The sequence below is a fragment of the Equus asinus genome, chromosome 8 (assembly GCF_041296235.1).
Source record: "Equus asinus isolate D_3611 breed Donkey chromosome 8, EquAss-T2T_v2, whole genome shotgun sequence".
Taxonomy (NCBI): domain Eukaryota; kingdom Metazoa; phylum Chordata; class Mammalia; order Perissodactyla; family Equidae; genus Equus; species Equus asinus.
In genome coordinates this window covers 58,327,151-58,354,924 of record NC_091797.1, presented here as the reverse complement: position 1 = coordinate 58,354,924, position 27,774 = coordinate 58,327,151, and the positions used below count along the sequence as shown (strand labels likewise).

General features: G+C 38.0%; 1 protein-coding gene and 1 long non-coding RNA gene across 5 annotated transcripts in view; one reads left to right on the top strand and one right to left on the bottom strand.

Annotated features, from left to right (window-relative positions):
- The window catches only part of MAK (male germ cell associated kinase), a 60,802-nt gene extending 39,437 nt beyond the window's left edge, over positions 1-21,365 (bottom strand). For all 3 annotated transcript variants that reach the window (XM_044773244.2, XM_014844570.3, XM_044773245.2), the window contains exons 1-4: positions 21,234-21,365; positions 6,091-6,145; positions 5,012-5,133; positions 772-851 (exon numbers count right to left, since the gene is read on the bottom strand). In XM_044773244.2, the coding sequence (XP_044629179.1) occupies positions 772-851; positions 5,012-5,133; positions 6,091-6,145; positions 21,234-21,334 (358 nt within the window). In that variant the 5' untranslated portion in view covers positions 21,335-21,365. The remainder of the gene's footprint in view (positions 1-771; positions 852-5,011; positions 5,134-6,090; positions 6,146-21,233) is intronic.
- Positions 844-21,239, top strand: LOC139045890 (uncharacterized). Of its 2 annotated transcripts, XR_011505212.1 has the most exons (5): positions 844-972; positions 3,324-3,355; positions 15,283-15,387; positions 19,245-19,365; positions 19,651-21,239. It is a non-coding gene; the product is annotated as an uncharacterized lncRNA (long non-coding RNA). The 2 variants fall into 2 exon arrangements; XR_011505211.1 differs by lacking the exon at positions 844-972 and having other exon boundaries at positions 3,218-3,355.
- Positions 21,366-27,774: the final 6,409 nt, after the last annotated feature.

Genomic DNA, 27,774 nt, shown 5'->3' with positions numbered 1-27,774 from the left:
TAAATTATTTTCTATAGCAGAGAAATGAGAAAAGAAAACATAAAATATCGGATGAAACACGAAAGGAGATTAATGACGGTGATTTTTGAATGCCCATGTTCAGAATGCTGCAATGGTACGGCACTGACTTTTCCAATTTCGTACCTAAACATCTAGCAATTCTACACAAATGGTTACTGAACATTTTCATAATAATCATATTAACTTTTTGGACTAATTATTTTTATTTTATATGCAAAAAACTATATGAATTAGGATTACATAAATAAGAAATTCATAAAAATAAGGACAAGCACTTGCTTTAATTTCACTCAAGGAATAGAAACAACTAAATGTAAATACAAAAGGAAACTATAAAATACCATAGCATGGCTGCTTTAAACTATTTAAATGTTAATTGGTTATGGTAGATCAAAGCATTCCAATCTTTTCCAAAAGAGGGGCTTTATCATATATATTTTTTCATTTCCATGGTAAAATTAGGGGGATGAGCTTGCAGGATGGGTTTATGATGTCTGAGACTAAAGGCTGACGATGATATTGTTAAAAAATTCTGGCACAGAGGAAGATAGTTATAGATTATAGAAATTCTATTTTATATAGAATTATAGAAATTCTAAATTTTTAAAATAAAAATGTCAGTGTATATAGGCACATACTCCAAACTTGTACTTATCCAATATAACATTATTTAAGTTTATATACAATTCCTGTGCATGACCCTGAGGCTAATCTAAAGAGGCAGGGAAATGAAACTTAAAAGAAACCTACCATGTTTATGGATAAATGCCAGCCCTTGCAATATTTGATACATAATATTTCTGATGACTGACTCAGGGAACAACTTGTTTCTGTAAAGAAATGAACAAATAAACAGTCACGTAATTCTGTTAACCAACCGAGCAAAACAAACAAGAAGGTGGATGTTCCTTCTCCCTTGCAGCCCGCTGGCCTCCAGGATACTGGCTAAAGGTATGATTTATAGCTTTATAGTGTTAAAGGTCATATATTTAAAATGTGAAAATTAGAATTTTTTTGATGTTTGGCGAAAACTCAAACCCAATACTGAATGTATTGCACAAATATTCAATAGCTAAATTCTAAAGTGTCCCAAGAGGAGCAAAGTAAATTGGAAAACTAATAACTGTCAGATAAGCCAAGTGTGCAAATCTGTAGTATGTAGGCTTTAAGAGTTTTATGGGCATAACTGCTTCAGTTCTGTACTGTATATTGGTACTGTCCAATAGAAATATAATAAGAGCCACAAATAAGAACCACTTATGTATTTAAAATTTTTTTTGTAACCACATTAAAAAAGCAAATGAAACAGGTGAAATTAATTTTTAACAGTATATTTTATTTAACCCAATATATAGCAAATGTTATTTCAATGTGTAATCAATATAGAAAATTATTAATGAATTTACTTTTTTTTTTGCACCAAGTCTTCAAAATCTTGTGTGTAATTTATTTTACATTTACAACAGCACTGCTCAATCCAGACTAGCTGCATTTCAAGAATTCAATAGGCACGTGTGACTAGTAGCTACCGTATTGTACAGTGCAGTTTTATATGGTATTTACATAAAACCTAAAGTAAGATCCTAGTAAGGTCTAAATTAAGGCTGAAAAATATTAATGCCACAAATTAATACGATCAACACAGTAATTCTTTGACCCTGAATTAATTCCTCTTTGACACTGAAGACATCCATGTTTTGGAAGTAATCATTTTAAGCTTTTAAACTTTATCATAATTTCAACATTTTCTAACATTTTTATTTCAGCATGATTAATTAGAGTGTTCATTCAAAATGTTCTCAACATATGGAAAATGGACTATTTTTCAACATTATTAATTATATTATATGCTTATGTAATGTTCTAAAATGTCCCACCAAATGGGCTAGAAACACACAACAGACAGGGAAAGATAAACACTGGTCTTATATCAAATTTGAAAATAGTACTGATCATATGTTATTGAAATATTTTTAAAACTAACTTTTGTAAACTATAAAATAAATTTTAAAAGAAACAATATTTTTAGCCTTGCCAACAATTTAAATTTGTAAAAAGAATGCTATATGCTGAAGGTACGGTTATGGTATCAGAACAAAGGATTATGTATATTGGTCTTCAATTGAAATGGAAAAGAAGTTTACATGCATTGCTTAATGATGAGAATACATTCTGAGAAATGCGTCATTAGGCAATTTCGTCACTGTGCATACATCATAGAGTGCACTCACACACACCTGGATGGTATAGCCTACTACACACCTAGGCTGTATGGTACTAATCTTATGGGACCAGCATTATATACATCACTATGTGGCGCATGACTGTACTTGAACAAAAAAGGCCTTTACATTAATCTTGAGCCTCAAAACAATGTTTCAGGAAGTCAAGCTACCAAAAACAAAGCGTAAAAATATCACTTAACCTCAAACAGCCTTTTACCATATACAATTGTTAACAGTTAAATTTATACCTTTCACATTGATAATATTCTTAACAATATAACTTTCCTTCCATTTAATTTAGTAATCCAAAAATGAATCATGAAATTCCAAAGTTGACTCTTTAGTGTTCATTTGCTATTGCATTAACCACTTACAACGACAGGTTTATATATATTGTCAAAGTCAACTGAAAGTATAATATTTTATGTATTTATACATATAGTCATGTGCCACATAATGACATTTCAGTCAACAGCGGACCATATATATGATGGTGGTTCCATAAGTACCATATGGCCCTGGTGTGTAGTAGGCTACACCATTTAAATATGTGTAATTACATTCTATGGTGTTTGCGCAATGACAAAATTGCCTAGCAACGCATTTCTTAGAACGTATTCCTATCGTTAAGGACGCATAATTGTACTTAATTTCTTTTTCTTCATAACTGTATCTCAATATACCATGCATATGTTTATCATTTCATGCAATTTAAAGAGCATAAATTAGTATTAGAAGCCAAAAAGTTAAGATTATCCATAATCTTACCACTTGATTAAGAAATTACAGGCATACCTAGTTTTATTGCACTTCGCTTTATCGTGCTTTGCAGATACTGTGTTTTTTTTACAAGATGCTCCACCAGCAAAGAGATCACAACTCACTGAAGGCTCAGATGATGGTTAGCATTTTTTAGCAATAAAGTATTTTTTAATTAAGGTACATAGTTTTTTTTTTACACATAATGCTATTGAACACTTAATAAACTACAGTATAGTGTAAACATAACTTTTATATGCACTGGGAAACCAAAACAGCCATGTGACTTGTTTTATTTTGATATTCACTTTATTGCAGTGGTCTAGAACCAAACTCACCGTATCTCTGAGGTATGCCTATATCTTGATTTTTCAGTATTCTAACCCAGTTCTAATCCATTTGCATGTAAAACTTTTATATTAGATATCAATGTTACATAAATACAATTTTGGTTTCTGTTTTTTTATAAGCACTTGTAAGCATTTTCATAATCTGTACAATTACTATTATTATTTTAAGTTTGGCACCTGAGCTAACATCTGTTGCCAATCTTTTTTTTTCTTCTTCATTTTCTTCTTCTCCCCAAAGCCCCCCTAGTGCATAGTTGTGTATTCTAGTTGTAGGTCCTTCTGGTCATGCTATGTGGGATGCTGCCTCAGCATGGCTTCATGAGTGTGCTAGGTCCAAGCCCAGGATCCGAACCAGCAAAACCCTGGGCCACCGAAGCAGAGTGTGTGAACTTAATCACTCAGCCACAGGGCTGGCCCCAATATAATTATTATTTTTAATGGCTACAAAATAACTCCATCAATATTACACACTATAATTACCAACCTATTCTCCCATTGATAGTTATTTCTTTTAAATAGTTCAAATAAATAAGTGAAGCTTGGTATCATTATTTAACAGAACATACTAACTATGGTAACTATGAAGATTATGCATTAGCATAAAAAATGCTTGTAAGTGAATGAATGAAATAAAAAAAATTATCACCACTAAAATTACAACTATGTAAAAAGCATGCATGCCTGTATACACAGGCTAGAAAGAACTCTAGAAAAATAAACACCACTCTGAGGGGTAGAAATTTTCTTCACTTTTATTTTAACTGTTATTAATGTTATAATGATATCAGCCTGGAACATAGGTAGTCAATAAGTATTTTTTGAAAGAAGGAAAAATACAATTAAGGAAAAATTCACTCAACATCCTTAGACGTTGAATATGTGTGTGTCTATAAAAGAAATTCAGAGAGAGAAATCAACATCATTCCACTGAGAAATTTACTTCCCAAGTATTTTAGGATCTTTTGTTAAAAAATACTGGCTTTAAAAACAGGCAAAATGGACATTAATCTCCCAGATGTGAACAGAAGTTACCACCAAAATATTATCATATCCAAGCTCACAGCAGATGCCTGAAGCTCTCCCTCATTAGAGATTCTGTTCATAGGTTTAAAAATCAACATGAGAATTTCCCCGGGGTTTATAACACATTAAATTTTATCATTCACTTAAGCATCCTAATGAATGAGCTTATTAGATCCTTTCTTGAAAGCTACTTCACTTCTTCCTCCATTCTTTCATTAACCTTTTATAAGATGCTTGGGAGAGCAACAAAGATCATTTTCTCAATTTTGCCCAAGGCCAGCTTTATTACTGAATATTAAACTACAGATAGATTTTGTTTCAAAAAGTATAGATAGATAGTATGTGTTTATAGATAGATTTTGTTTCAAAAAGTATAGATAGATAGTATGTGTTTATATGAAATATTTATCTTGACTTTTAAGAGTTTACGACAGAAAAACAGTGTATGTGTCATAGCTGGTTGTTCTTCACTGTTACATGTTATCCTTTGATAAAAAGAACTAATCAATTTAAATCCACTGCTTGGAGTTATAAATCTGTATATTGTAAAGGGTGACAATCTGAGGGGATCCAAGGAACTCATGGAGGAGATGGTAAGGGAAAAAATTACCGTTTCATAAAATAAAGATATACCTGTCTTTCATTAATTGATAGAGGTTTTCTTTCATATATTCAAATATAAAATAAAGATGGTCATTTTCTCTGATAACTTCTTTCAGTTTAATCACATTGGCATGATTAAGTTTCTTCAGAGACTGCAACAAAGCAAAGCAGCATTAAAATTCTTATAGCAAAGTTAGAGAAGGTTGCAAAATATCGTCAATGCTAGGTAAGTCATTTCCCATTTCCTATGAATTCATCAATGAATTCAGTTTTAATATCTGTAATATTTTACATGTCTAAAAACATCTTCGAATACTTAGTTAAAGTAAGCAGGAATTGTTTCAAGAAATGAACGTAAGTACAAAAATAAACCAAGTCCACGATAGCTACCAAACGTTTCAATCTGTCTCCTTTTTTCCCTCAGTCTGTTAAATGGGTCTAACTTTTTTCTGACTTTACCATGTGAAGTTCAATGCAAAAGTCTCCAAAAATTTATCCTAGTCATGCAGCATAAAATATAAAGAAATGGTACATAGTAATTTAAAAAGTTGTCGTTCCATTGATAATATGAATTAAAATGCTCTCATTAAGAAGTTTTCTCTTTTTTTTTAAGATTGGCACTTGAGCTAACACCTGTTGTCAATCTTCTTCTTTTTTTCCTTTTCCTCCCCAAAGCCCCCCAGTACATAGTCATATATTTTAGTTGTGGGTCCTTCTGGTTGTGGCATGTGGGATGCCACCTTAGCAGGGCCTGATGAGTGGTGCCAGGTCTGCACCCAGGATCTGAACCAACGAACCCCTAGGCCACCAAAGCACGCGAGCTTAACAACTCGGCCACCGGGCCAGCCCCAAAATGCTCTTTTAAAAGTCAGAGTACTTTCAAATCTGAGGGTATAGTTATTTTCTGTTCTCCACTGACATTCTAAGAAAAATGAGAAATTAATTTATTTTAGGAAGCTAAAGGAAAAACATGAGAATACAATTATCTTCGGACTGCTTCCCACAGAGAAAGAATCATCTCCTTGGCCCCAGTCCTCAGGAATGAGATAGAGGTAGTTAAGTGAGGTAGTTAAGGCCTTCCCGGGTTCTCTTCATCTCTAGGATTTTACCTTAACTTCTCTCAAGTTCATACATTCATCCCAGGAATAGAACTTTCTCTTCATCCTGAAGAAAAAAGAAAAGTTTGGTGTACAGGGACTGAGGAGTTGAGAACACAAATTTCACCATTGGCTTTCTTACTCCACCATTAGTTCACTTGGGGCAAGCTATGCTCTCTCTCTTCCCTCCTTAAAAAGACATCACCTCCCTTCTGTATATCTCAAGGCTACTTGGTACAGGTTCATAACTGTGTCATATCTGAAATTCTGCTTTAACACAAAGGTGAAAGAATCACCATTAAGCTTCCTTTCTGGGTGAGTTCTTACATTTCTTTAATCAGTTTTATTGTGCTTTTCTAAAAGAGTCCCTTCCAAATTTCCTCTCTTTCTACAACTTAAGAGATAAATATGAAATACTATATTTAGATGGAGTGGGGAAAGAAATCACAAATTTTGGTAGCAAATGAAATTATTTCAGTGAACTGATTTGATCTGACAACTTCTATGTCATCACCTCAGCTTTAAACAAGAGGTCCACAAAGTTAAGTGATGTAAGTTAGCAAAAATTCAGAAGCAACCAAACTTTACAAATAGCTTTCTTGAATTTTGTTCTTTACTTCCCCTCTTTCATCCCAATGATGGCTACCATTAGAGATAAATATACCAAAAGTGAATTTAGGGTAATAAAGTAATTCCATTACATACATCATAGATAGAGGTTGTGTTTTTAGATGAATGGATTTTTGGCCACCACACAAAATGAGAAACAAGAAAAAACATGTTCTAAAAGATGTTTTTTCAAGTATAGAAATTACAAGGCTGGATTATGAAAAATAAAAACCCTATATGCCCAACTGCTTTCACTTAGTATTGTAATCTATTGAGATGTTCTAGAAGATCTCAGGAAGCTTAAAGTTATCTTTATAAATTAATTCCTCTATAAGAGTGTAACACACAGAGGTAAAGACATGAGTGAAGGAATGACAGCACACCATGGTAGTCAAGAATGTGGACTGTAGGAGAGGGAGTTTGGAAGATGGCAGCACAGGAGGATCTTGAGCTTGCCTCCTTCCACAGACACAAAAAATCTACAACTACAGGTGGAACAATTTCCTCTGAGGGAGATCTGGAAACTGGACGAACAGAGCCTCTACAACAAGGGACAACACCAAGAGGGCTGGAAGAGGCAGAGATGCAGTGCACTGAGGGAGAAAACCATACCCTAGCCACAGCACTCACAATCGGGAACAATATCAAAGGTGCGGAGGTTGTCCTGGAGGAGCGCGGGAATTGAGCTCCACATTAGGCACCCTGGCCTTAGATCCAAACCAGAAGAGATGAGTGCCCAAAACAACTGTCTTTGAAAATCAACAGGGACTACATCCAGGAAAACTACAGAACTACAGGGAAAGGAAAACCATTCTTATAAGGCCGCCACACAGACTCACTTGACGAGGAAACCAGTGCAAAAATATCAGATAGAAAAGTAGACCATCCAGGAAACCCACTTACTAAGCTTGGAGTGCCTCCTGGAGAGGCAGGAGGCAGCTGGAACGCCTCCCAAGGATCCAGACACTGGCAGCAGCCATATTTGTCACCTCATTCAGACATGCTGATAACAGCACTAGCTGTCAGTATTTTGGAATCTTTCCTGGAGCTTGTTAGCATGGGGCCTATCCCCCCTCCCCCACAACCAGCACACCAGCTACAGTTGTCCACAGCCAGGTCTCGTAACCAGCCACACTGGGCATCCGCCTCACCCACCAGTGCACTCACAACAGTCTTTGCAGCACTGGGTCTCATAAACAGCCACACCAGGGGTCTGTCTGGCCCACAAGCACGCCTGCAACAGTTGCATACTGCAGGGCCTTGCACACCCCTTGCTACACCCCTAGCAGTTGTATGTCACTGGGCCTCACAGCCAACTGCACTGGGTGTCTGCCCCATCCCCCCAATGCACCCACAGTGGCCACATGCTGTGGGGCCTAGTAGCCAGCTGGCCCATGGGCCAACCCCACCTACCAGTATACCCATAGCACTCATGGCCCTGCCACAACAGAAGGACACACACAGCCCACACAGGGGACATCCCTGGAGCATCTCTCTCTACATAAGGCCACTTCTCCAAGATCGGGAGATGTAGCTGATCTAACTAATACGTAGAAAAAAGCACAGAGAGTTGGGCAAAATGAGGAGACAAAGGAATGTGTTTCAAATTAAAGAACAAGACAAATATTCAGAAAAAGAACTAAACAAAACAGAGATAAGCAGTCTACCTGATAAAGAGTTCAAAGTAATGGTCATAAGGATGCTCACCGAACTTGGAAGAAGAATGGATGAACACAGTGAAAACTTCAACAGAGAGTTAGAAAATATAAAAAAGAACCAATAGGAACTGAAGACTATAACTGAAATGAAAAATTCACTAGAGGGAATCAACAGCAGATTAGATGATGCAGAAGAATGGATTAGCAATCTGGATGACAGAGCAGAGGACTTCCCCAAACTGAACAAAAATAAGGAAAAAGGAAAATGAGGATAGTTTAAGGAACTTCTGGGATGACATCAAGCTATCTAACATTTGCATTATATGGGTCTTAGAAAGGGAAGAGAGAGAGAAAGGGGCAGAGAACTTATCTGAAGAAATAATAGCTAAAAACTTCCTTAACCTGAGGAAGGAAACAGACATCCAGGTCCAGGAAGCACACAGTGTACCAAACAAGACGAACCCAAAGAGATCTGTACCAAGACATGTTATAATTCAAATGCCAAGAATTAAAGATAAAGAGAGACTCTTATATGTAGCAAGAGAAAAGTGACACGTTATGTATAAGGGACGTCCCATAAGACTACCAGCTGACTTTCAGCAGAAACTTTGCAGGCTAGAAGGGAGTAGCACAACATACTCAACGTGCTGGAAGGAAAAAAACCTATAACCAAGAATACTCTACCCAGTGAAGTTATCATTCAAAATGGAAGGTGAGATAACGAGTTTTGTAGACAAGGAAAAACTAAGAGTTCATCACCACCAAACCAGCCTTATAAGAAATGCTAAAGGGACTTATTTAAGTAGAAAAGAAGAGGCCACAAATAGAAATAAGAAAATTATGGAAGAAAAAATTTCACTGGTGAAGGCAAATATATAATAAAGGTAATGGATCAACTACTTAAAGCTAGTATGAAGGTTAAGAGACAAAAGCAGTAAAATCATCTACATCTGCAACAAGAAGTTAAGGGATACTCAAAATTAAAAAAGGTAAAATATGACGTCAAAAACATAAAATGTGGGAGGAGGGAATAAAAATTTAGGGCTTTTAGAATGCACTCAAACTTAGGAGAACATCAGCTTAAAATAGACTGCTATATACATAGGTTGTTATATATGAACCTCATGGTAACCACAAACCAAAAACCTATAATAGATACACGAAAAATAAAAAGGAGTCCAAAAATAACACTAAAGAAAGTCATCAAGTCACAAGGGAAGAGAGCAACAGAAGAAGAAAAACTACCAAAAAATCAAAAAAAATTAACAAAATGGCAATAAGTACATACTTATCAATAATTACTTTAAATTTAAATGGACTAAATGTTCCTATCTCAAGACACAGGGTGGCTGAATGGGTAAAAAAACAAGACCCATATATATGCTGCCTACAAGAGACACTTCAGATGTAAAGACACTCACAGACTGAAAGTGAAGGGATGGAAAAAGATATTTCATGCAAATGGAAACAAAAAAAAGCTGGGCAGACAAAATAGACTTAAAAACTGTCACAAGAGCAGAGAAGAGCATTACATAATGATAAAGGGAACAATCCAGCAAGAGGATATGACACTTACAAATATCTATGCACCCAGCATAGGAGCACCTAAATACGTAAAGCAAATATTAACCAACATAAAAGGAGAAACTGACAGTAATAAAATAACAGTAGGGGACTTTAACATCCCACTTAGATCAATGGGTAGATCATTCAGACAGAAAATCAATAAGGAAACACTGGCCTTAAACAATACATTAGAGGAGATGGACTTAATAGATATATACAGAACATTCCATCCAGAAACAGCAGAATACATATTCTTTTCAAATGCACATAGAACATTTGAGATCACGTTAGACTATAAAACAAATCTCAGTAAATTTAAGAAGCCTGAAATCACATCAAGCATCTTTTCTGACCACAATGGTATGAAACTAGAAATCAATTACAAGAAGAAAACTGGAAAAAATACAAACACAAGGAGGCTAAACAACATGCTATTAAACAACCAATGGTTCAGTGAAGAAGTCAAAGGGGAAATAAAAAAATACCTTGAGACAAATGAAAATGGAAACACAAGGGTCCAAAATCTATGGGACACAGCAAAATCAGTTCTAAGAGGGAAGTTTACAGTGATAAAGGCCTATCTCAAGAAACAAGAAAAATCTCAAATAAACAATCTAACTTTTACACCTAAAGGAACTACAAAAAGAAGAACAATTAAAGCCAAAGTTAGTAGGAGGAAGGAAATGATAAAGAACAGAGTGGAGACAAATGAAATAGAGACAAAAAAAAGAGAGAGAAAAAGAAAAGATCAATGAAACTAAGAGCTGGTTCTTTAAAAAGAAAAATAAAATTGATAAACCTTTAGCCAGACTCATCAAGAAAAAAGAGAGAAGGCTCAAATAAATAAAATCAGAAATGAAAGAGAAGTTACAACCAACACCACCGAAATACAGAGGATCATAAGAGATTACTATGAACAATTATATGTCAACAAATTCGACAACCTAGAAGAAACGGATAAACTCCCAGAAACATACAATCTTCCAAGACTGAATCAGGAAGAAATAGAAAATCTGAACAGACCATTACTAGTAATGAAATTTAATCAATAATCAAAAAACTTGTAACAAACAAAAAAGTCCAGGACCAGCTGGCTTCACAGTTGAATTCTACCAAACATTTAAAGAAGAGTTAATACCTATCCTTCTCAAACTAGTCCAAAAATTGAAGAGGAAAGATTGCTCCCAAACTCATTCTATAAGGTTAGCACACCCTGATATGAAAACTAGACAAAGACATAACAAAAAATGAATTAGAGGACAATATTCCTAATGAACCTAGATGCAAAAATCCTCAACAAAATATTAGCAAATGGAATTCAACAACACATTAAAAGTATCATACACCATGATCAAGTGGTATTTATTCCAGAGATACAAGGATGGTTCCATACATGCAAATCAAACAACATGATATACCACATTAACAAAACGAAGGATAAAAATCATATGATCATCTCAATAGACGCAGAGACAGCATTTGATAAGATTTAGCACACATTTTTTATAAAAACTCTCAAAAAATGGGTATAGAGGGAACATACATCAACATAATAAAGGCCATATATAACAAACCAACAACTAACATCATACTCAATGGTGAAAAGCTGAAAGCTTTTCCTCTAAGATCAGGAACAAGAGAAGGATACCCACTCTCTTGCCACATTTATTCAACATAGTGTTGGAAGTCATAGCTTCAGCAATCAGAGAAGAAAAAGAAGTAAAAGCCATCCAAATTGGAAAGGAAGAAGTAAAACTGTCACTATTTGCAGATGACAAGATACTATATATAGAAAACTCTAAAGATTCCACCAAAAAACTATTAGAACCAATAAATGAATTCAGTAAAGTTGCAGGATACAAAATAAATATACAGAAATCAGTTTCATATCTATACAGTAACAAGGAACTATCAGAAAGAGAAATTAAGAAAACAATCCCATTTACAATTACATCAAACAGAATAAAATACCTAGGGACAAACTTAACCATGAAGGTGAAAGACCTGTATAATCAAAATTATAAGACACTGGTGAAAGAAATTGAAGATGACACAAATAAATGGAAAGATATACCATGCTCATGGATTGAAGAATTAATATTGTTAAAATGTCCATACTACCCAAAGCAATCTACAGATTCAATGCAACCTCTATTAAAATACCAATGGCATTTTCCACAGAACTAGGACAAATAATTTTGAAATTTGTATGGAACCACAAAAGACACTGAATGGCCAAAGCAATCTTGAGAAAGAAGAACAAAGCTGGAGATATCACGCTCCATGATTTCAAACTATTTTACAAAGCTGTAGTAATCAAAACAGTATGGTGTTGGCATAAAAACAGACACATAGATTAATGGAACTGAATAGAGAGCCCTGAAATAAACCCACACTTACAAGATCAATTACTTTATGACAAAGGAGAATATACAATGGAGAAAAGACACTCTCTTCAATAAATGGTGTTGGGAAAACTGGGCAGATACATGCAGAGAATGAAACTGGACCACTTTCTTACACTATATACAAAAATAAACTCAAAGTGGATTAAAGATTTAAATGTAAGATCTGAAACCATAAAACTCTTAGAAGAAAACAGAAGTAGTAAACTCTTTGACATTGGTCTTAGCAATATTTTTTTGGATATCTCCACAGGCAAGGGCGACAAAAGCAAAAACAAACAAATGGAACTACATCAAACTAAAAAGGTTTTGCACAGTGATGGAAACCATCAACAAAACAAAAAGGCAGCCTACTGAAGAGGAGAATATATTTGGAAATGATATATCCCATAAGGGGTTAATATCCAAAATATATGAAAAACTCATAACATCCAAAAAACCAATCTGATTAAAAAATGGGCAGAAGACCTGAATAGATATTTTTTCAAAGAAGACACAGACGACCAACAGATACATGAAAAGATGCTCAACATCACTAATCATCAGGGAAATGAATATCAAAACCTCACACCTGCCAGAATGGCTATTATCAAAAAGACAATAAATAACAAGTGTTGGCGAGGATGTGGAGAAAAGGGAACCTCATGCACTGTTAGTTGGAATGTCAGTTGGTGTAACCACTAAGGAAAACAGTATGGAGTTTCCTCAAAAAATTAAAAATAGAACTACCATATGATCCAGCAATTCCACTTCTGGGTATTTACCCAAAGAAAATGAAAACACTAATTTGAAAATATATATGCAGTCTTACGTTCATCATAGCACAACAGGCAAGATATGGAAGGAACATAGGTGTCCATCAATGGATAAATGGATAAAGAAGACATGGCATATGTATAAATACAATGGAATATTACTCAGGCATAGAATGAAATCCTGACATTTGTGACAACGTGGATGGACCTACAGGGTATTATGCTAAGTGAAATAAGTCAGAGAAAGAATACTGTATAATTTCACTTATATGTGGAATCTAAAAAAAATAAAACAAATGAACAAACGAAACAGAAATAGAATGGATACAGAGAACAAACTGGTGGTTGCCAGAGGGGAGAGGGTTGGGAGGGAAGGGAGAAATAGGTGAGGGGATAAAGAGGTACAAACTTCCAGTTATAAAATAATAAATCATCAGGATGTAATGTACAGCATAAGGAATATGGTCAGTAATATTTCAATAACTTTGTATGGTGACAGATGGTAACTAGTCTTATCAGAGTGATCACTTCATAATGTATATAAATGTCGAATCACTATGTTGTACACCAGAAATTAATACAACATTGTATGTCAACTATGCTTCAATTAAAAAAAGAAAAAAGAATGTGGATTGTGGAACTGCAGTGCCTGGATCCAAATTCTTGCTCAGTGGCTCACTGGTTGTATGACCTCGGACAAATTATCTAATGACCTCTCTGTGCCTCAAATTCCATAGCTGTAAGTAGAAACTACCGCGTAAGAAGAGCTTATTGTAAACTGCGTAGGTCAGCACTTAATAAATCCTAGATGTTCTTCTTTTACCAATATCTGTGATCAGCTACAGGAAGACATGAAGGGCATCACTGCTACTATTTCTACAATATCCTCAGTGAATCTGAATTTCACTGATACTCATTCAGGTACTAGAAATTTATGAGGGAGCTTGAAGAAATTGAGGGCTTACTGATTTACCAAAAGACACTTTTCAGTGCTATCGATTTATAAATGCCTCACTAAAATGAAAAAGGTAAATCTAGCACAATGATCAATTTAAAAGAAAAGTCAATTTAAATATGGCTATAAAAGAAAAGTAGTTTAATACAATGATCAAACCCATCCAAAGTGGTACATATAATCTGCCATGATTCCTAAAAAGTAATGACAGAATTTTTTTTAAATCCAATTTTTAGAAGCTATATAATATATTCAAGTTCCTCTTCATAATTTAGTACAAATTAAAACTTCTACTTGAAAATCTGTACCAGCTGTACCACATATATTAATATGGTACTTTCTTTCCAGCAATTACTATTTATCAATACAGTCCTAAGGCAATGCATGTATCTATATGCAACAATTACAGAAGTTTCCTTACAAAACAATTATCCTAATATCTTAGACCAATTTAAAGAAATTAATTTAATTTTAAGAAATTAAACCAATTTGTTAGAATAGGTAAGCAAAGGCAATTCCTTTTAGATTCCCTGCCATCTTCTCTTTCATTTATTCCTTCATCCAACACCTACTACGTGCCAGGGCAATGAACGAATCAGAGATGCTTACCATTGTGCCTCCCATCCAACAGGAAATAGACTTTAGACCAGTTAACACAAACAGATGTTCAGATTAGTTATAAGGACCATGAGATAAGATAAATTTTTTACAAATTTCATTCCCAGCCCTTTTTGATAAGGCAGTATTTCAGCTAAACCTGAAAGATGGAAGGTGCCAGCATGTGAAGACTGAAAAAAAGAAGTTTCAGCCAGACAGAAACAGCTAGAAAGACCCAGTTGGTTAATGGAAATGAAAGCCCATTTCAGGCTGATTCTTATTTCTTTAATGCCCTGAGCCATGACATTGTCATGGCTATTCCTGCTGGCCATCTTAAGAAAATGACAGCACAACCAGAGGCACTCACAACTAGAATCTACAACTATGTACTGGGAGCTTTGGGGAGAAGAATCAAAAAAAAAGAAAAAAGAAAATGACACTACCATTACTAGCTCACCTTTCCTGCTCTGCTCTTTCTCCACAGCACTCAGTACCGTCTAACACACCGCAGAGTATACTGATTTATTACGTTTACTCCTCCCTTCTCCTCAAGTGTAAGCTCCTGGAGGACACCCCTACGTGCCTAGGTCAGTTTCTGGCACATTGCAAGTGCTCAATAACTATTTACTAAATGACTGGGTGAATTTCTATCCCCACAGATGGGCCCATGAGGAGCTGTCCTGCAAACAGGAGACCCTCAGAAGTGGAAGTGCCTTGCAAGTCCTTAAAGGGCAGAGAGCTTAACAAACATTTAACTTAATGAGGTAAGGGGATCTGACTACCATCCCCTAGAATGAACTGTTATAGCTTTTATAAAATGGCACCAGATAACACAAGGTTTCTTAACACTGATCTAAATTAAAATTTCCCAAAGGAAATTTTCAAAAAAGTACCTTTCATCTTGTTCTTTACAGTGTTCTCCTAATTTCTAATTACTCATCCTAGCCAGTTTTCACTGCATTTCTAGACTGCTCAAAAGCCTTCCCCACGGCTTACTGAGTTAAGTACAAACTTTCTTCCACTTGTTCACATTCTCAGATTATACCACCCTGGCTATCATCTGCCGTCTCCGTACTGTGCTGGTGCCCAGCCTCTCCTCCACTTCACTCCTTAACATCATTTTTAGCTGAGCATCTAGTTCTAATTGTCACTCCCCAACACCTGACCCCCGGTTCTTCTGCTTAAAAGGCTTTCAGAACGAAATCAATTTCCCTTCAAGGCGACATGTTCATTACTCACTTTGAAGATTACAGATAGGCAGCTCTTCATGTGCTACACAAAATGCATTTGACGTGGAATTTATTTTTAATTTTTAATCCAACATGCATGGATTTAAAGTGTTACACCTAGAATATTTGTGGCCTAAATTTGCAGTGCCCAAAATTTTATACCACAAAGCACAAGACGATGGTTCTGACAAGATATTATGGACTCTGAGTTGTTTGGGTAACAAATAGGGATAATTTGAGAAGGGAGAATAATGTGTCTAATATCTGTAACTTTCAGGTAAAGCTTATTTCTTTGCATCAGGCTTAAGAGAAATGGCATAGCCTTCTGTATGACTCTTGTAGGTGACATAAGATAAAAACCTATCCTAGGATTCTGTCTTGACAAGAACCTTAAGGAGTAATGGCCAGAGTAAACATTCATATTGAAATTCCGGCTTCACAGTTCCTTAACTCCAAAGAGATTTTCACCTCCATGCTACCATAGTCACTCAGAAACACCTTGGTATCATGAGGAATGGTTCTACTCTCTGTCTCAACCTTTAAAACTGCAGACTCTGCCCATAACCTCCTATCCTTTTACCGCCATTGTCATTGGAATTGCCGTATACATCCACTTGTTCAATGCTTGGCTTTACTCGTCTCCTCATCCACCTTGGATCCCACGATCAGCCCTTCCACCACTATCCCCTCAAGAGCACACACATATTCTGAATGTCTCCCTCTCCCAACATCCCATCACTCCTGCCTTGCCATCCTCCAGTCTCTGCTCTCTGTACAGATTGGTGAAGGTAGAAAAAAAAGTCATGTAAATGCCCCCAGTAGCTCCATTTTAGTATTCGTCTCACGTAATCTCAGGTGCACTCTTTTTTTTTTTTTTTTTTTTAAAGATTTTTTTTATTTTTTCCTTTTTCTCCCCAAAGCCCCCCGGTACATAGTTGTGTATTCTTCGTTGTGGGTTCTTCTAGTTGTGGCATGTGGGACGCTGCCTCAGCCTGGTCTGATGAGCAGTGCCATGTCCGCGCCCAGGATTCGAACTAACTAAACACTGGGCCACCAGCAGCGGAGCGCGCGAACTTAACCACTCGGCCACGGGGCCAGCCCCTCTCAGGTGCACTCTTACTGATACTTGGCAATCCTTCTACGACTTTCTTAGCAACTGAGTAACACATGCTCCATGACTATTCAAAGCTCAAGGCCTCTACTACCCTACTTCTTACTACTCTTTGCCCTACTGCAATCTGGCTTATCTTCTCCTCTATCCACTGGAACAACTCTCACCACAGTCACTAACTATGTCATATTCCCTAAATCCAAGGAACACCATGGCAGAAATATTATTTGGATACCAGAAGGCCGTTCCTAGCCTCCTACCTTTTGCCTCCTGGTATAGAGACTGGAAGAGTAGATACTCACTTCACAGCCTCTCTTGGACATAAGGGGGACTATGTGATCCAGTTCTAGCCATTAAGATGTAAGAGGAAGTCACTTGGGGGCTTCTGGGAAATAAATTTTACTTCCTGCTAAAATTTGAGAGAAGGGTTTGCTGGTATTATTCTCCTTTCTTCCCACCTTGAACACGGATGTAACGCCTAGAAGTAAAGTAGTCATAATGTGGCCATTAAGTGAAGACAAACTGATGCTATCAGCTCAGTATGAAGAAGAAGATAGAAGAGGCCTGGATTCAGTGCACAGCTGAGCCCTTCAAAGAGCCCTGGAATCATCAAACTCCAGATTTCTTGATTCGTAAGAAAAATAAACTACTTACTTAAGCCATTGGTTCTGTGACTTGATATTAATTTATGGATTTGTTACTTGCAGCAAGAAGCATTCCCAACTAACCCAGATGCTTTTCACTCATTAGTTATTACTCATCTTCCAGTTGAGCACTTCTTATTTAGATCTTTTTTGTGGGTCCATATATTTTCTACCCTCTCCTGGTTTTCTCCCTGCTTCTCTGCTGACTCTTTCTCAGTCTTCTCTGTGAGACCCTATTCCAGGGCCCATCCTTCATATGCTGAGGTTCCTCAGTGATCTATGTGAAGACCTCTTTTCTTCTCCCTCTATATACCTTCAGTTACCATCTGTAGGCTATCAATTCCCAAATCGTCAGCTCAGACCTCCATTTTGAGCTTTAAATCCAAATATTCAATTGCCCGTTGGCATCTTAAAGTCATTATGTCTAAAACTGACCTCAGCTTTACCCCTAAGCCTGTGATTTCCCCCTCCCGGTCATGGCGAATGGCACCACCACTACTCATTTAGGCCAGAACCCCAAGAGTTAGCCTGGACTCTTCTCCATTCTTTATGCCTTCCCTCCATGCCCAGTCACGAGTTCCTACAGAGCCTGTCTCCTAAATGTCCCTTGAATGCTTCCACTTATGTCCCCACCCAATGCTATTTTCCCAGGTCAGGCCACCACCACCTATAACCAAGATGACTGCACCTATCTCCTGACTGGTCCCCTTGTGTCCAGTCTTGACCTCTTTGATCAAGTCTCCCCTAAAGGGACTGTTCTAAAACAATATTTGATCACCTCAACTCTCCTGCTTAAAAATCCTTCATCGACCTTCTACACTCCAGCCACCCACATTTCTTTCAGTTCCTCAGCCCCAGTCAAGCCTTCACACTCTCTCTCCTGCAGGCCTTCGTACGTATTATGCTTACTGCTTGGAGCATTCTTCCCCCTCCTTTTTCTTGGTAATTTTTTCTCGTGGTTGAGATCTCATTTTCTATGGGAAACCTTCTGTGGGAAGATACTTCCCCAGCATCACTTCTCTCTGGTCCCATAGGACCCGATATTCCCCCATCGTAGGACTTATATATTTCATGTTGCAACTTGTTTCATTTGTAGGTCTTCCTCTCTACATTGTAACTCATCTATCTCATTCCCATTTTGTCCTGAGCACCAAGTGTAGTAGGATGTGAATATTTAAATTTTCCTCAAGCCTTTCATGTGACTCTTCTTCTCTTTCATTTTTGCTCTTTCCATATTTAAGTTAGGAAAACTTTCTGGCACATAGTGGATACTAAATGTGACAGACACTGTGAGTGGACTATCCAAAAACCTCTCTTTTCTTCCTCTTTACTAACATAGCTCAGCTTTTACAGAGGGATACAAAATGCCCAGCTAATTACTCAGTTTCCCACCCTCCCTTATAGCTAAATGTGCCATGTGACACACTTAGGGCCAATGAGAAGTAACTAGAAGTCTCTCACGAATTGTCTGTGTGCCTTTCCAGTCCTTTAAAATTATTTTTATATATAAATTTATATAATTAAGTATTTATTTATGTGAATTCATACAATCATTTAATCTATAAATAAGGATGATTTAATCTCGTTTTGGCTAACACTCAGACCTCACTTCCTTTTCCTTTCTCTCATTGCGTTAGTGAGGATCTCCATTGCAATCCTGATCAGTGGCGGATGTGGCAGGCGCTCTGGTCTTAAAACCAACTTTACTGGCAGTTCTAATATTTCACCAAAGATGACGAATTACATAAGTCTTATCAGGTCAGGGAAGTTTCTTTTTATTCCTATTTGTTAAGAGTTGGGGTTTTTTTCCAGTCATAAATAGGTATTTAATGTTATTAAGCCCATTCAGTAAATTTTTTATTTCAGTTATTGTACATTGTACATTTATTTGATAATAAGGGCTATTGACAATATTTCATAAAATTATTTCCCTGTACGTGTAATGTTTTAGATCATGACATTTTAAAGTTTTTAACATTTGATAAACATTTGTCAAAGCATTTACATTTTAGTTTGTCATCATTTGGTTGATGTGGTCCTCAGTTTCCAAGACTCATTCTGGCGGAAGCCAACTGCCATGTCACGAGGACACGCAAGCAGCTCTCTGCAGAGGCCCGTGTGAAGAGGAACTGAGGCCTCTTGCCAACCATGTGAGTGAGTGTTACAGGCTGAATTGTGTCTCCCCCCAAAAAATTCATATGTTGAAGTCCTAACCCCCCAGTACCTCAGGATGTGACCTTATTTGGAGATAGGGCCTTTACAGAGGTAATCAAGTTAAAATGAAGTCAATGGGGTGGCCCTAATCCAATGTGACTGGTGTCCTTATAAAACGTGGAAATTTGGACACAGAGACACGCAGAGAGGGAAGACAATGTGGAAGAAACATAGGGAGAGAATGCCGTCTACGAGCCAAGGAGCGAGGCCTAGCACAGAGCCTTTCCTCAGCCTCGGGAGGAGCCGACCCTGCTCACACACTGATTCCTTCTCACCTCCGGAACTGAAACTCAGTAAGTCTCAGTTGTTTAAGCGACCGACTGTTATAGCAGCCTGTTACAGACCAAATCGTGTCCCCTCTCCTCCCCCCAAGTCCATACATTGAAGTCCCAACCCCTAGGACCTCAGAGTGTGACTGTATTTGGACATAGACCTTAATGAGGTAATTAAGGTTAAATGAGGTTTTTAGGGTGAGTCCTAATCCGGTCTTACTGGTGTCCTCATAAGAAGAGGGGATTAGGACACAGACACACACAGTGAAGATCATGTGAAAACACAGAGGACAGTCATGTACAAGCCCAGGGGAGAGGCCTCTGAAGAAACCAACCCTACCCTCAGCTTGATCTCAGACTCCAGCCTCCAGAACTGTGAGGAAATCAATCTGTTGGTTAAGGCCCTCAGTCTGCAACAGTTCATTATAGCAGCCCTAGCAGACCACACAGAGGCACCTTAGAAGTGGACCCTCCAGCCCCAGCCCAGGCTTCAGACGACCACGAACTTGGCCGATAGCTGACTGCCACCTCCTGAGAGACCTGGAGCCAGGACCACCCAGCTGAGCTGCTGCCAGATTCCCCAGCCAGAGAAACTGTGTGAATTAATAGATGTTTGTTCTTATTCTAAATCACTAAGCTTTGGGGTAATCTTTGACATATAAGAGATTAAAAAGAAATAATTAAATCAATAATAATTAATTCTATTTAATTGGTAAGGTTAGGAAAATACCATAGGCCATTCAGAGCTCAACTTGATATTATGAATACCATCTGATTTTGAGGCCTATTGTTTTAAAGAAATAATAAGCTCCACTATGCACTCAACTTCAAATTCTAAAGATATTCCAAACGTTACCTTAAGTTTCAGTTCACATGTATTATGCATAAAAAGGAAAGCAGGTATATTTTTTGATTTCTCAATGTAACTAGACAAATCAAAAAATTAAAGTAATATAAGTGGGGATCAGCAGAATTCTTTTTTGGCAATGTTTTTCCAGAATGACATTCCTCATTACAGGAGGAATGTAAGCATGAGGTCTGAACCAGACCTCTCTCTGTGCTTGTATATATTCTCAAGCAAGCAAAGGAAAAGAAAGGTCAGAGTGTCAAAGGTCAGCGTCGCAGGGTTGCCCACGGTACCTTTTGATGGCCACCAGCTCCCCAGATTCGTTACTCTTGCCCATCAGCACACTCCCATAGGTGCCGTCCCCCAACTGTCTCATGGTTGTGTATCGGTTCATCTTGGAAAAACAATGCAGCTGAAGTTGTTGGCTGAAATGACTTCTTTGATGAATATAAGTTTAAATGCTTCTTTATTTTGGTATTTGTTTTTGCCGTCAGACAGTTGTTGCTATACTGGTGACAGGTTTGTCATCATTAATCACAGGCTCTTCCCCAAGATTACGTAGGCTCATGAGATACAGCAATAAGCAATCTGGCAAGGAAACAGTGCCTCCATTCTTATGAACACCCTATAAAAAAAACGAAACAAGAATAAAAGGAATCCTCATTAAAGAATCTCTTCAAAAAATTTACTAGTAACCTACAGCACAGGGAAAAATTATATTAAATATAAGTACCGATGTGTTAAACATTTGTCAGTAAATCATTTGTGCTATATGGAATGAAGTTCACATATAATAGACTGATAATACTCATCTGGTAAATGCTTCATTTACATACTACTGTGCTATTCACTCCATGAATATTCAATAAATATTGGCTTAATGATTTGTATGATTCCTTTTTTTTTTTTTTGCAGGGGAAGAGTCACCCTAAGCTAACATCTGTTGTCAATCTTCCTCCTTTTTTCTTCTTTCTTCCCCCCAAAAACATAGTTGTGTATGGTTGTAAGTTCTTCTGGTTCTTCTATATGAGCTGCCACCACATCATGGCTACTGACAGACAAGTGGTGTGGCTCCGTGCCCAGGTACCAAACCTGGGCCACCAAAGCAGAGCACGCTGAAATTTAACCACTAGGCCATCAGGGCTGGCTCTGTTTGATTCCCTTTTTATTGAATATAATTTATATTATTCTAAATCAGACCTTGGAAAATCAGACATGTATATTATATCCATTCTTTGAGTCAATTTTTGCATCATATTAAATTTGGCCCATGGTCCCTTAAGTGAAACTCCTGGGCTAGATATGTTTGGAGCCCAGGAATTTTCATATTTTTGAAAAGTAATATAGTGCATATACTATATGTTATGTGACACCTCCCAAGCACTATCTTAATGTACCCGCACAAAAATGTAGGAACAATATACTAAGTAAAAAAAATGAAGACTACAAATGGCCTCATGCCATTCAGGTCATGTTTTGTTGCAAATGAGTTTGCACAAATTTATTTTAAAAACTTCATCTTTCAGAGCTTTGTGAATTTTGAAACTACAGATAAGGGACTGTGGATCTGTATATCTTAGAACAATACAGGTTTCAAAAGGTTCTGATTTTATTACTAAGATTAAAGAAAAACAAAGCACTAGCCTTATTGTCTACCTCATTACAACATTCAATACTTTCCTCCCAGTGTTCTGTCTTAGTTCCACATTTGAAAGAACTATTTCTCAATTCATACCTATTTACCATTCTCACTTTGCTGTTAAAGATCTCTATCGTTGTCACAAGTCTTTATGCTTAGTTGCAGATGGTAATAAAATGGCACTATTAAAATAAATACTTTGTTTTAAAATGCCTTTTATAATTTGGTGATTCATTCAAAGATTATTTTTCTTTCACTGTAGCACTGTTTCATTTCCACAAAATAAAATACAATCATAAAAATTGCTTCTCTATGTTTTGTTTTTTTTGAGGAAGATCAGCCCCGAGCTAACTCTGCCAATCCTCTTCTTTTTGCTGAGGAAGACTGGCCCTGAGCTAACATCCATGCCCATCTTCCTCTGCTTTATATGTGGGATGCCTGCCTATTACATGCAGAAATTTAGGACCGACAAGCATATGTTGTAGCTGTCAAAGTACCTAAGACTTCCAAAATCAGGCTTTCTGGAGAAAGAAACAAACCTGCAGAGAAGGATGGTAAAACTGTGATGTTTCCAACAGGAATGGATTTGTCCACAGGAAACTTTGGAAGAACCCTGTGGGGCTTTTCAGTATCAGAGAGTGTGTATTAATTTATCATTATATTTTACTTTATACAGATAATAACCCCTTCAAGGCACATGTAAAATAATTTAGGCTGTCCTAACTCACTCTGTGGCCAATATCTTGAAAAAGAGATCACGATAGTGGACTCCAGTTCTATTTAGGGCTTCCTTCATTTTTCTCAGCTTAAGTCTGAGTAAATGGTCTTAACAAATGGTTCCCCATTTGCCTTAAATGAAGTTGTTTTTGTAAGTGATCTTTATATTATACAAAGACACGGATTCTAAATATTAAGGCATTAATGTAGAGAAGGGGATCCCTCTGCATGGTTCCTGATCAAAACATGTATTTGCTTTGCTTAATTTTTCCTTTATCTGTATAAAGAAATGTAATTTTGAAAGATCTTTTGGGTTGTTTGTTTTGTACTATATGCAATGATTAAACAAACCATGGGCTGAGGTATATTTCTTCTGATCATTTAGAATTTTATTAAATCGGTATTTGCAATTTATTATTAACATGTTAAATTCTTTGAATTCCTTCCTAGCTACCCTATTTAAGGTGACAGAGACCTGTCTCTTTTAAGGAAATGTGCTCCCCGTAGGTTTACAGACTCTTTCTGGTTAAGTAACAATATAGAGAATATATTTGTCCAAAAGGCCATGATGTTCATCATATCAGTAAAATTGTAAAATAAAAACACAGGGCCAGCCCCAGTGGCCTACTGTTTAAGTTTGGCACACTTGGTTTTGGCAGCCTGGGTTCAGTGTCCAGGTCTGGAACCACACCACTAGTCTGCCAGTGGCCATGCTGTGGTGGTGGATCACATACAAAAAGAGGAAGACTGGCAACAAAGCAAATCTTCCTCAGCAAAAAACAATAAATAAATAAATAAATAAATAAATAAATACACAGAAGGATTAAATGACCTATCAGTGATCAATCAGAGAATCAATGATGGAGTCAGTCTAATACTTGCATTAGCTTGAAGCTGTTTGGTTTTTCTAGTGTAGTCCTCAACTTCTAAACAACCCATTCTTACTAGCTGTTATAATCACTGATATAGTTAAAGGAACCACCCTTCTTTGCTCCCAAACCAAGCAGAATCTATCTCACAATGAAAGCTGTCTCCCAACTCAACTCTTCACCTTAAAACACCAGGATGCTAGGATGCTACTGACAAACTGTAATATGCACATGGTGCTCCCTAGTCTGACTAAACCCCAGGGCAACATCTGGCTCATCCTATACCTGGAAGGACAGTGTGAAAATAACAGGCCAGAAACAGTGAAGGGAAAGAGAGCGTCAGCAAGGGAGAAGGGAGTTTCCCTGGAGCTCCCCTCAGGAAAATTATTATGATTTTTTACCCCATCCTGAAAATTATTTAAGAAATTTAATAGGATAATAGCATCATCTTTTCTTTGCAAGTTTGTTGCATATGCAACAAATCATTTTCATGTTAATACTTAACTGAGGACAAGCATTGAGAGCCTGAGAGGTAGAAAGTAAGGTAGGCAAGTCTGGAAAAGGACATATTGCTTGAGAAGGGAACAAAAGAAGGAGCTGTCCAGGAGGGAACAGAAGTTCAGAGGTCAGAGGGTGTCAGAAACAATAGTCAAACTTTTACATTGCAGTGACTTAGCCTGCAAAAGAAGAATTAATCACCTCTTTCTCTTCCACTCTTCAGACTGTCAACCATCACTATCACCAGTACTACAAGTGCAAAAGATTGTTTGGTCATTGATGACTCTCTGCATCTGGCCTGGAAGCCCAACCATTTTTGGAGTGGCTATTGTATAAATTTCATTCCAAGCCTAATCAACCAACTTCCAAATAAACGCTGGAAACACAAAGTTTGTTTCAAGTGACAATGACTATCACATAGGGTGTACTTATATTCAAGGAAGAATAAATAAGGGACAGGGCCATTTCCCAGCTTCTTTCGTTTGAGAGGTGGAGTGGTAAAGATTAGGGATACGACATAGATTTTAAAAAGTCAGATTTGTGGCTCTGAGAGAATCTGTCCAATGTAAGCCCTACCTAAGCTTCAATAAAACAAGTTTACATACTATGCTCCCAAACAAAAACTTGGGAAAAGCCTCTTTCGAGTCATATTAATTACAAAATAAATAGCTCTCCAGGGTGAGAAGCTGACCATTTCGGCTGTCCCCTCATCCCCGTGAAAATACAAGGACAACAGCCTAACGGAAAGAGGCGCAGATATAAAGGTAAAGGGTTTGTTTAATCATTGTTCCCACATACTTACTCACTGATAGCACATGAGCAACTGCTTCTACCAGTGCAGCAGAGCAAGGACCAAACTGATTACTAGTCAAAAAGTAGTGTATGCAACTTAAGAAACATAGACTGCCTGTAGGTCCTCAGTTCACACACAATATTTCTCTCCAAGTTACATATATTCTTCTCTGTTGACCTATGGAAAGCCAATTCTGCAAATGGGGATGTATTAACATGATTTCTTATGTACATGAATATTTCCGTGTGTGTGTGTGTGTGTGTATGCCCAACAAGGTAAAACACAAGTAAATGTAATATAACTATGATTCTCAATTAATTTAAAAGAATGATTAGGAACTTGGAATTTTCTGCAATCAAGCTACAATATTTACTGACTTTCTTATGCATTAAACAAACCTTACACTCTGATTTAAAGAAAAAGACATTTATTTAGAGGCTCAATTATGGACCTATATTAAATAAATACTTTTATAATTTCTCTCCTATTCTAGTTTTCTTACTTTTATCTAAGTGCACAATTACTGCTTAAGTGCACAATTACTGTAAACTTGAGCTTTATTCTCCACAGCTTCTGCTAGCTAATAAGGGATTTAGAGAGGATTAAGGAAGATTAACAGAGAGGGCAAATGGAGGGTAAAACTGGTGTCTGCCAATCACGGGACAGATGACTCCGGACGTCTTTACTTCATCTTTGTAGAACCTACTGTAAGGATATCACTCCAAGGATGGCATTAAGGTTTGTTAAAAAAAAAAAAGAGGAATTAACGTCTTAAAAATCACTAAGTTGATTAAAAAGCAAAACAGAAAAAAGATTTCAAAATAACCAATATGTTTACAGAAATTAAAAGGCGAGCTTTTGCAATAGGAAAACAAAGATTCTGTGCAAAAAAATAAAGGCATAGTGCTTTACGCTTTATTCACAAATTAGGTATTTTAAAACCAAACTAAACAAAAAAATCTCGCCAACGAAGAGATCAAACTTCCTTGACCAAGGCCAGCTTTGGCAGCCTGGAGGCAGGAGGCAGCCGCCTTTAGGAGAACTTTCTCCCTTCTCGTCACGCTGCGGCGAACGAGAGGATGGGGGAGGTAAAGGAAGACCAGAGGCTGGAAAGTAACTTTTGCCTCCACCACTATTTTGACTCAGTGGGTTGTTTTCTGATTAAAATGAGTCGGATAACTTTGACTCTATGAGAGTTCCGTTATCATTAGAAAAATGCTCAAAAAGATTATCTAAACACAATTACATACATCTCTTTCTGTTTAGAACTGAGATTACAAACCACTAAAAACTGGTTTTGTTGCTTCCCGACCCTCCAACCCCGTCCGCAAATTAAAAGTCTTATATGAGGTAAAGAAATAGTTTTCGTTACACGGACGCTCTGATCCTTTTCCTCAATCAAGGGCTCTTAAAAGACTGCCGGGGCCGATGTCCCGGGGCGGGTTTGCTCGAAGGGGTCGTCCCCAGGTCCCTGCGTGTCCGGCCACCGCGGGCGGGTGATCCCCCGGCTCCCCGCGGCCGGCTCGGCGGGGACACGGGGGGCCGCCCCCCAGGGCCACCCTGTGCCGGAATTCCGTTTTTACCTGGGAGTCATTTGGGGTGCACTAACGAGGACTGGATTTGGACTCAGTTTCTCTTTCTCCTCCCTCTTTTTTTATTTTGTAGCAGTTCTGAACTCAGTTCCGCTGCCTTCCCGAGACCTGATCCCGCCCCTCACCCCTAAAAGTAATTTCCGCTCCAGCCCAAGAAGCAGAGGAGGAGTTGGAGGATTCAGGACCCTATGGAGAGAGGGGCGGGGGGGGGGGGGGCGGAGTTCCTCAGATTGATGGATGCCCCGCTGTCACCCTCCCTCCGGGGACCGACCCCACCGTGTAGGACGCAGGAAAGTGCTCGAGGAGCGATCGGAGAGCACCGACCACAGCAGTACCGACCCCCGCTCGCCCACTCCGCCCCTCCTCGGATCTCCTCCCTCCCGTTCCTCCCCCTACCAGTGTCCAGGCCCCTTCTCTCGGCGGAGGTTGGCCCTGGTAGGACAGGGCGCCGAGTGGACATGCCGGGCTGGCCTCGTAGGAAAGGCTTGGGCTGGGGTGGACACAGGGTGGCGGCCCCGCAGCCCGCTCGGAATTACCTGCCCGGGCCGGCCGCTTACCTCCTTCGCTCCCGGGTGAAGCTCCGGCGTCTTGTGTGTTTCATCTCCTAGGAGACGGCGAGGGTGCGTAAGCTCCTGCGCAGCCCGCCTGCTCACACCCCGCCCGTAGGGGGCGTGGTCGAGGAGGACAGGCCCCGCCCCGTCCGCGCACGCCCCGCCTCCTTGAGGG